General features: G+C 32.6%; 1 protein-coding gene across 1 annotated transcript; it reads left to right on the top strand.

Annotated features, from left to right (window-relative positions):
* Window positions 1-5,269: 5,269 nt before the first annotated feature.
* On the top strand, window positions 5,270-9,858 carry LOC145563392 (N-acylphosphatidylethanolamine synthase-like). Its single transcript, XM_081623839.1, has 5 exons — window positions 5,270-5,680; window positions 7,664-7,791; window positions 8,681-8,766; window positions 9,337-9,474; window positions 9,565-9,858. The coding sequence occupies exons 1-5, from the start codon at window positions 5,466-5,468 to the stop codon at window positions 9,856-9,858; spliced, it is 861 nt and encodes a 286-aa protein (XP_081479965.1). The 5' UTR covers window positions 5,270-5,465.
* The last annotated feature ends 187 nt before the right edge of the window (window positions 9,859-10,045 follow it).

The following is a 10,045-nucleotide window of genomic DNA, read 5'->3' as shown; positions in this document are numbered from 1 at the left end:
TCCCTGAATCACATAAGTCCTCTCATTTTATTGTAAAATCGCATAATAAGGAAAATGAATAAAGTATTTTGTGAAATTATGTACGGAGTTTAATTTATAATATGGTACGGAGTACTTGTTATTACTTTTTAACAACAGAGATAAAATGGAAGAAAATCAGCATCACAAAGACTTTGAATTTACCTAAATTTTATTAAACTAGTGAGTAGTGAGCGTGGCTAGATCGTCGTAGAAGATATATAATTTCCGGCAGCTAATTAAATTGAAGTATATGTGTAATCCATCGAAAATTTGAATTTGTGATCAGATCTTTTAATCTCTTTAAGTCAATTAATTTCTCGATTTCAGTCCAAGTGCCTTTCATATATAATTACGCATTATACTATTGTTAATCTTTTCATTGAGTTGTGATCAATGGAGGAGCTAGAGCCTATGTATTTCAGTATTTCAATCAATTTGTATGGGTGAAGGCTAGCAATTAAGACTGAGTTGTGCCTAAGTGTATCAAGAGAAAAGACTTTGAGTGAAGTCAACGAAAGTCAATTGTTTGAGAGAACAATTTGATTTTCTTTGTAATTAATTTAACAAAAGGCTCTTTGGGTAATTTAGAGACCTTTTTACTTAGTTTGTACTTTAGTTTTGTTTATTAAGCATATTGGCCTTGTTTGGCAAATGGTTGTTGGCGGTTGGTTGTTGGCTGGTTCACTTGGTTTGTTTGACCAGCTGAAATGTTTGGCTGTTTATAATGGCTTTTGAAATTGGTTGTTTAAGTAGGCTGTTTATAAAAGTGTTTGGTAAATTAATTGTTGGTTGTTGGCTGTTTATTAGATAATTTGTAGGCCAACAAGCCAAAAGCCAACAAAAAAAGCCACTCAAAGCAGCTTTTTCATTTTGGCTTAAAAGCCAGTTTTTTCGCTGACTAAAAATCCAATTACCAAACACATTTTTTGGTTGTTTGACCGCATAAAAAAGCCAAAAGCCAAAAGCTAACCAAAAAAAGCATCAAAAAGCCATTTACCAAATACGGCCATTGAGTTAAGCAAAAACTCTGGAGTAGGTTAATTGTAACAAAGGTGTTGTCCATTATAGTTTGAATTAAAATCTTCCGTGATTAAAGTTTATTACATCCTATCGAGTCTACAATTTTAATCAAGCAAGTTCCATAGACCCTTGCCCTTCTTGCTGTGTTCCATTATTCAATTATCAGCACTTAGACAAAATATAATTTAATTTGATGTATACATGTAATATTTTCCAATTTATTCCTTAATCAGTTACAATTTTTTAATCTTTTAAAACAATAAACAATCGTGACTTGCATGCATGTGCTTCTGTTAATAAACTAATGAACCCCTGCCTGAATCGAAGTTGCGCATGTACATTATTAGTCAAACACTCAACTAACCTAAGACCGTCATTTTAGTTTTTAAAACGCGTGTAATATAATAATTACATATTTGTATTATTGATCGTTTCTTATCTATATATAAATCGTATATTCGTAAAGCTCATCATTCATCCTAAGAGTTTTATTAGAGAGCAGAAATATTAGCAAGGGGAGAAATGAATAGTCAAATGGAGCACTTTCAATCAAAAAAACCCAGCTCCAATGTCTCTCTTACAAAGCATGAACTTGTCATCTCCACCGTAAGTTCTCCACACGATACGTGTATGTTGTGTATGTAAAATTAATAATACCTATGTAATTACATATTATGTTCAACCTTTGGGTATTATTTGTGAGATATAAAAAATTCAAAAGTTGTTTGTAATAGGTAACAGTGGTAGTACTATGCACCTTTTTTTATACAATACAATTTTAAATTTTAATTTTTTATGCGTAAAATCTTTTATATATAATTACTTTGACATACATAGAAAAGAGTCTTGATTAGTAATAATATTACGGACAATTTTTATGTTTAATTGATTTAACTAGTTGTCTTAATTTATAGGTCGTAAGAGATGTTGAAGTATACACTGAGAGCACAACGCGAGAATTAAAAGCCAAACCTCCAACACCAACTATCAAAGCAGGAAGAAATGGCCAACATCACAGCTCTCAAGCTTGACGAAACTTGACAAACTTCTGTTGCATGCAATAATTTAAAAGTCAATTGTATTATGAATATTCCAACTACAAATATTTCAGCAAAAAAAAAAAAAAAAAAAAAAAAAAACCTACAAATATTAATTTGATCGACTTTATAATATACTCCGTATTATATATCAATTTATATTTTGTATTTGATTAGTATACTTGTTAAATAGTTAACACAAGTAATTATTAAGTGCATGATATGTTTAACATGCATGTACTCCAATAATAGATCTTGATTGAGATTGAGAGAATAAATTTGAACTGATAGGATGTGATTGTAATATACTAATATAGTTACATAACGTAGTACATTTGATGGGAGTGTTATGTACTTACGTGATTATCTATATGTGTGAGTACATCATCTGTCCAGCTCTTGTTGTTACATACAAAGTACTTTGTATGTTAGTATATGTACGAAGTATTTCTGTTTTGTACTTGTGTTTATAGTTTTACTATTAGTTAACTACTACAAACTTACTTCTAAATTATACTTCGTATATACTTATCCTCTAATCGGACCCCTTTTAAATATTCTTTAGTTGTTGCATATTTACTTTTATGTTTGACAATAATATATAATCTCGATCGATTATTAATCAACATGGAAGACTTTTCAAAATGTAGCCACTGTAACTACTTTCAATCTCAATCGTTTAAGTATTAATGATTAATCTTGTCAATTCATATATTTGACTTCTAAATTATAAATAAAATATAAATAATTTTAAAAATTGCTTGATTTTAATTGGGGGGAAAGTACTGCTTTCACTGCCATTGATGAACTTTCAAGTATTCAAACATTCAACCTAAATCTCCATTAAATAACTATGGAAGAACAATTAACATGGATAAGGATTAAAGTATAACCAAACAATCAATGGAAAACTACCATAAAATTTTATACCCTGGATAGTTTAATACAAAATACATGAAATATTGGATAGGATCAACTTATGGCACTAATTGATGGATTTAATGTTAAGTGGATTGTTTGGTTCTTCATACTTTGCATAAAACATCAATGAAAGCGGGAAGCCAATGGAAGCATTCGTAGTACTCCAGTTTATTTTTAGTGGAATAAGGAATGAAAAACAGTTAAAGAAATTTTTTTGGGTTATTTTTTATTGGGTCAACTTAAATCAATGACCCTTATTTGTATAATGATGATTAATGGTGTAGATTTTGTTTTTATAATACCTATAATTTTATTACACCCATTGCAAAACTGTCCTAATTAACATATTTAATATTATAATTATACATTAAAAAAAAAATCAATATTACTCATATTGTTTTGCCAGCAAATCAACAATTGTAGACCTAACTTGTTACGATTGTGTTGAGATTGTCGATGATCTTTCACATGACAAGAAACTATTGTACGACTCTGTTGTTATCTCTTCATTTGTTTCTTGCGTAATCATTGTTTTATTGAAGTTATTTTTAAAGAAAAGTCATGCTTAGTAAGCATGTGCTTGTGATTAAAATATTAAACGCATTAAATGCGTGCAATTATAAACATATTTTCTTTTAGGTCAATTATTGGTATGATCAACGGATCATATACTTGGTCAAACTGCAACCAATTAATAGGAAAATGACGTTCAAGATTAAAAAGAAAAATCAAAAATCACCCCGTATTAAGAATTAATAACACTAATCGTTAATCGATATGTGATTTTGAAATATGATAGACTTAAGAAAAATATATTTAATGCTTATATTCAGCTCTTAAGAAGATATATATATATATATATATATATATATATATATATATATATATATATATATATAATGGGATTTTATAATATGATTAAGACTAAAGTAGATTAGTTATATATATAAGTGTGTTACATATCCACCATCATTGTTAAGGAAAAAGAAAGAAAGGTGAAAATGGATAGTGGTAAGAACAAGAAGGCTGAGCACTCTCAAACAAATATGTCCACCTCCAATGTCTCCTCTTTTTCACTTACAAAACATGAATTTTCCATCTCTAATGTAAGTTTAATTTCTTACCCATTTTATATCTTTCTCCTACGTATGTTTCCTTTGAGAGTCAACTAGTAAGGGTTCGATCTTATTAGTCACTATAGTAGTATCCCCGCGACAACAAGCTAACTAGGTATTGTGGTGATTGTTTCCTTTAATTGAGTAAAGTTAACAAGTTGAGAAGGAACATGTTACATACATGTTATATATATATATATATATATATATATATATATATATATATATATATATATATATATATATATATATATATATATTTTGACTTTGATGTATTAAAATTGCTATATAGATTACCTCCAATACAAAATTTTATTGTTTTTTTCCAACTAAAATTTCATGGTATAAGCTAAGTTGCTTTCAAATTTCAATTGACAGAGTCGTGAAGTGTACACAGAGAGCACAGTACGGGAAGTCAAACTTGATCCTCCAACACCAGCAGTCAAATCTGGGAAGATTGGTCAAGTTCACAACTCTCATCCTTAAGTCTTCCAATGATCTGCTACAAGCATATTAAGGAATAAATAGATGTTCTTTAACAACTTATGTTATGTATTACCTTTCATTGGGATATTTTGTTGTCATGTTATGTTGTTACATGTGTTACAACTCTTACTAGTTTGAATAAAATTATCAGCATGACAGTGTAGGAGAGGAAGTACAAGTTTATCACTTCGATCAATACGGCTTTATAGATCTTGATTTGAATATAATGTCTCATTAATTAAGTAATGCAAGTAGAATTATTTATTTTCACAGAACATATAACTAGTACCATATACTTGATTTATTTTATTGTCACTTCCAAACTGTTAAAACTAGTAATCTAGTACAATTACTCAAATTCCGTAGTTCGTGTTAAGGGATTATTTCAACCAAAAGTTTAAAATGATGGTTGAAGCCCAAGATTGATTTATACTGTCTATCACGCATTCACGCTCTTTCACATGAGAGACTTTTGAGCTTGAAGTGTAGATGCGATATGAATCCCCCCATGCCAAGCGCGAAATATTTCACTTGAAAAAGTTGAATCTGATACCATTTTAAAGGATCATCTTAACCAAAACCTTAAACTAATACGGAGTAGTTGAAATCAATGACCGGTTTATATAGTCTGTCAGTTCGGTTTAGTAGTATGGGTATGGGTGGATTCAATGCAGCATTAATAATTTTGGTATGGCTGAAATCTTCTCCAGTGGCCCATGGCCCATCCCCTAACCCCCGAAATCAATAATAACTACCAACTCCCCGACTACTCTACTCGGGTTTAGGCGGTCATTCACTCACTCTTCCGCCTCCGCTGCCGCCGTGCCCCGCCACTTCCCCCAAATACTCGGCGAGGAGAGAGAAAATGGGAAAGGGAAGAACGCTGGAATGGGCGGCGCGTGCGTCACACTTGTACGGGATTCCCCGGAAGTTAACCATCACTTCTGTCGGCGCTTTTGCCAAGGCGGTAGTGACGCTTTTCAACACCACCACAGTTCACAATGGCGATAATCTTCTTCATCTCGTTCGATCTCGTCCTCCTGGTGTTCCTCTTCTCACCGTCAGCAATCATATGTCCACGTTTGTTTCTCTCTCCTCTGTTCAGTTTAATTTTCAATTGATGTTGTTGAATTTGTTGCTGCATTAGTGTATAGGAACTAACCCTAATTTTGGTCCTTAAATATCGAATTTCACCTTTATGATTAGTATAATTGTTTTGTTACTTAAGCTCGATCTTTAAAATAGTTTGATTGTTTATTGCTGTTTGAATTTGGAGGGAAAAGGTGCTGGAAAGTTTATGTGGAAATGTAGAATGTTGAAAGTTTGGGGTTATGGATGATTTGGTTTATAACTTGTCTGGTATATTTGAGACTTTGTATTGCTTGTTTGCTCAGTTTCATCTCGACTTGATCAATTTAATTTCCTTTTGTGCAACGATTGTAAACCAACATATTGAACGATTGAAGCGGCATTAGACTGTTTTTGATTAGGTAGAGGAGTGTAGAGAACTGGAGAAGGCATTTATGTACTTGAGTGATGCTCATTGGTTAACAATAACCCAGAGTCTTGTTGCCATTTGACGGCTGAATGAGTGATTGGTCCTGGCACCTCTTAGTTTTGTTTCAAGCCTTATAGGGATCTTTTGTCTCGCTTTTCCTCATCTATGGTGCAGAACAAATTTCATATCGTCTTGTCATGAACTCAAATATACACTGCTGATCAAGTAGGTTTGACTTTGGCAAAATTAGGAGGGAGGAGGATAAAAGATGAGAAACATATTAGCCTAATAGGACATGTGATCCTATTTTTTAGTTTAGGCTCAAGTTTTTTTAGCATGAAGAATGTCATCTTATTTTCTCTTGCCGCACAGGGGAAGTATATAATTTCAAAATTACCTGTCAAACTATTTTAGAATGCCGGTAAAATGTTGGGTACATTTCTTAATAGTAATGGTTTATGATTTGCTTTTTAAATCTACTTAAAATTAAGTGATATAAAAGCAACTCCCAATGGTTGTTTTGAGGCATTTGTTTGCAATTTTTATGAAGTTGGAGCTATAAGCCAACCCATTGCAGCACAAAGAATTGATTAGCTTTGTTTGACAACTAACTTATTTTTATATGAAAAAGTTTTATTAAAGAATTATTTGACAAGTAGCTAACCATCGGAGCATAAATTAGCTGGAAATGGCCTTTAAAAAAATAAATAATAACTAGGAATGGTGTAGGCTCTGTAGCATGAGAAAATGTTGTGGCTATATAAGCTGGAAGACAACGATTAGAGTTGCTCCAACATAAAGCTACAATGGTGTAGCTAGGAATTGCCCACAAATTTTTTAAAGTCTCAAATAATAGCTTGATTGGAGTCGAAATGTGAATTTAGCTTGGCAATTAATTTGTTTTACATAAAGTTTGCAAAAGGAAGAATGGCAGCCATCCACTTATTGACAAATACATTTCATTTAGATAGCAAGCTATTAGTTGACCATAATGATACAAACTAGGTAGAAAAGGAAATAGATTGAAATCTTTTGTAATGTGACAAGTTAAATAGACCATTTCATATCTAGTTTTTGGCAGAGGAGGTTGCAAAGTTTGGTTGTCAAAGAAGGGAGCTTAGGGCAACTCCAATGGCGCCTTTTGTCAAATATTTCTTTGTCAACCTTTGCCAATTTTTTTGTCAAGCTAACTTCTCATTTTACTCCAGTGATCAAGCTAGTAGCTTGAGATTTATAAAGTTTGCAAGCAAGTGCCTTGCTAGAACCATTGAAATTTCTCTTTCATTTCAGTGTGCTGCACGCTGCCACTGTTCTCTTATTGTTCTAACATAAATTAAATTTGCCTTCTCGAAATAACCTGTTATAGTTTATATTTTTATAACTACTACGATTGAGTTAAAATCTTCAGAAAAGCTTTGGCTATGGAAAATAACTGAACAAGAAAATAGAGGGAAACCAGTATTTTGGTTACTACTGCCCTGTATTTGTAGTTGAATTTCAACTTGCTCCTGTATATTAGAAGAGACTGTTCTCACTTAGACTGATGGAACTGTAAATTTTGACAGGTTGGATGATCCACTCATGTGGGGATTCAAGAACTTTCCTATAACAGATGCGAAATTGGCGAGATGGGTACTTGCTGCTGAAGATATATGCTTTAAAAATACAGTGCTGTCTTATTTTTTTCGACTTGGTATTAACTGGCTATGGTTCCCATCTGTCTTGTCATTATGCATTTGATGAATGCATATTCTGTCTATTTTTTTTACAACTGTGTGGCATCTATTTCATTAATATTTAAGCTTTTGACCTAATTGCTTTAAGCTAGCCTGATGGTGTGAACTTAGTATGAAACTTCACTGTTAAAGTAATGGGTGATGATTTAATTATATTGTCACAGACCTGGTTGGCTTTTGATGTTAGGGGCATATTAAAAGAATTGTTTCTGTAGGAATAAATGAACAATGTGTTTCTATCTGGGAGAGGTTTTCGGAAGCAATGAACTTCCTGGGAAATGGAGTCTTGTAACATAATGAAAAATCATAGTTGCAGTAAATGGTTGAGTCATATTCTCCTTTTGTCGAAATAAAAGCAGTTTCTTCTGTATCTTATTCTTGATTGTTACATTTTTGGCTATTATGAAGTATCTTTCTATTTACCCATGGGTCTGAACATCTTGAACCTAAATACCTAATAGACTTAGGGGATAATGACCTGTCTTTGAACCATTATTATTCTACTAATGTCGGTCTTATGAATTGCACACTTCCTCATGTTATCAAGGAAGATTTGTGTTAGGCTTTATGCCAAAGTGAGATTTTGTAATCCTGTTCTTATTATTCCTGGAAGATGCTACATTAGTATCACATAAATCCCTTTGGCTCTACTTGTTGCATTTATTGTTTCCTATGATAAGCAATGATTTACAAAGTATCATTTACAACATATTGCAATACATCATTGTTACTACTTACAAATTATACATGCTCTTGACTGTCTGAAACTTTTCTTTAGCCTTAGCAGATTTGCATGCATGAAGTCCGCTTGAGTTGTGCTCTCTTCTGAACGAGTATATTGCACAGGAAAATGCATACCTATAACTAGAGGTGGTGGAATTTATCAGGAACACATGAATGAGGCACTTGAGCGTTTGAGTGATGGAGAATGGGTATAGTCTTGTCATCTTGTTATCTTGCAATCTTCTTGAATAGATTTACATATTGCCCTGACCAGTATGTATAGGAATGTTTCCCATGTATATATAGTTATGACTTAGTGAACTTTATTTCCTAACTGAAACATGGTATTTTTCAAAATGGAAGTGTATATGAAGGCTTACAAGATCTTTGTTTACAAGTGTTAGGACAAGGTTATTTTTGCTCGAGAATTTATAGTATTATTCTGAATCAACATGTTTATAGATATATTGGGGTACTCCTATTGTTAAGTACTGGTCACTTGCTTATAGGTAAAACTTGGCTGGTATAGGGTTTAATTGTCTACATGTACGTAGTATTTGATGCTGTCATGCAGTATGAAATGTTATTGAAATTGTTCATAATGTTTAATGAATTTTGAGATAGAGGAATGTATTTCTAGCTATTTGATGTAGATATGAATTCATGGAGAAGTTACGTAAAAAAATATGTCACGGAGTGGTCTTAAGAGTTTTAAGTTCCATAGTAATGAATTTATGGAATACTGCCTTTGTGTAATGATAATTATCTTGATCTTTCAGCTGCATACATTTCCTGAAGGGAAAGTGTCTCAAGAAGATGGTCCAATAAGAAGATTAAAATGGGGAACTGCTAGTCTTATTACCCGTGCCCCAGTGACACCGATAGTTTTACCAATTTTCCACCATGGTTTCCATCAGGTAAAAGAGTGGTGATCAACTAACTCCTGAAAGAGATTATTCACTATTCCTTTTGGGGATGTAGCGTCATACAATTCTTTCCTTATTCAGGTCATGCCAGAAGATTACATATTTGGTAGAAGACCACCATTTCCACTCATCAACAAGCACATTAAGATTATTGTTGGTGAGCCAATAGAATTTGACCTTCCTAGATTGAGGAAGATAGCGTTATCAGAATCTCATAATGAATCTGAACCAAGGCTTGGATGGCCTCGCATCGCGTCTCATGGTTTAGATGAAGTAGCTCAGAGATATCTCTACTCCAACATATCAGAGAAGATACAAACCACCTTGGAGAGTCTGCCGCAATATGGGAATTCGATCTCAAAACAAAGAGATTAAAAATTTGAAATCCCTTGAAGTTATATACACATTGAAGATCTTTAATTATTTACCACAACTTTCTTATCCAATATTCAACTGAACCAATTTTACTGGCTATTGCTCCATGGTAAATTCTGGGCTTATAGCCCTTATAATCTTTTGTTTACCAGGTACACAGATCAAGTTCCAAAAAAGTAGTGCATGG

This window comes from Chenopodium album, chromosome 10 (assembly GCF_948465745.1).
Source record: "Chenopodium album chromosome 10, dcCheAlbu1.1, whole genome shotgun sequence".
In the NCBI taxonomy this organism is placed as follows: Eukaryota; Viridiplantae; Streptophyta; class Magnoliopsida; order Caryophyllales; family Amaranthaceae; genus Chenopodium; species Chenopodium album.
The sequence above is the reverse complement of the archived record's forward strand: the minus strand, read 5'-3'. Positions and strand labels throughout refer to the sequence as shown.

Coding starts and splice junctions, on each gene's coding strand:
- LOC145563392 (XM_081623839.1), top strand. CDS start 5,466: ATGGGAAAGGGAAGAACGCTGGAATGGGCGGCGCGTGCGTCACACTTG. Junction 5,681..7,663: donor GTCAGCAATCATATGTCCAC/GTTTGTTTCTCT, acceptor AAATTTTGACAG/GTTGGATGATCCACTCATGT. Junction 7,792..8,680: donor GTCTTATTTTTTTCGACTTG/GTATTAACTGGC, acceptor TATATTGCACAG/GAAAATGCATACCTATAACT.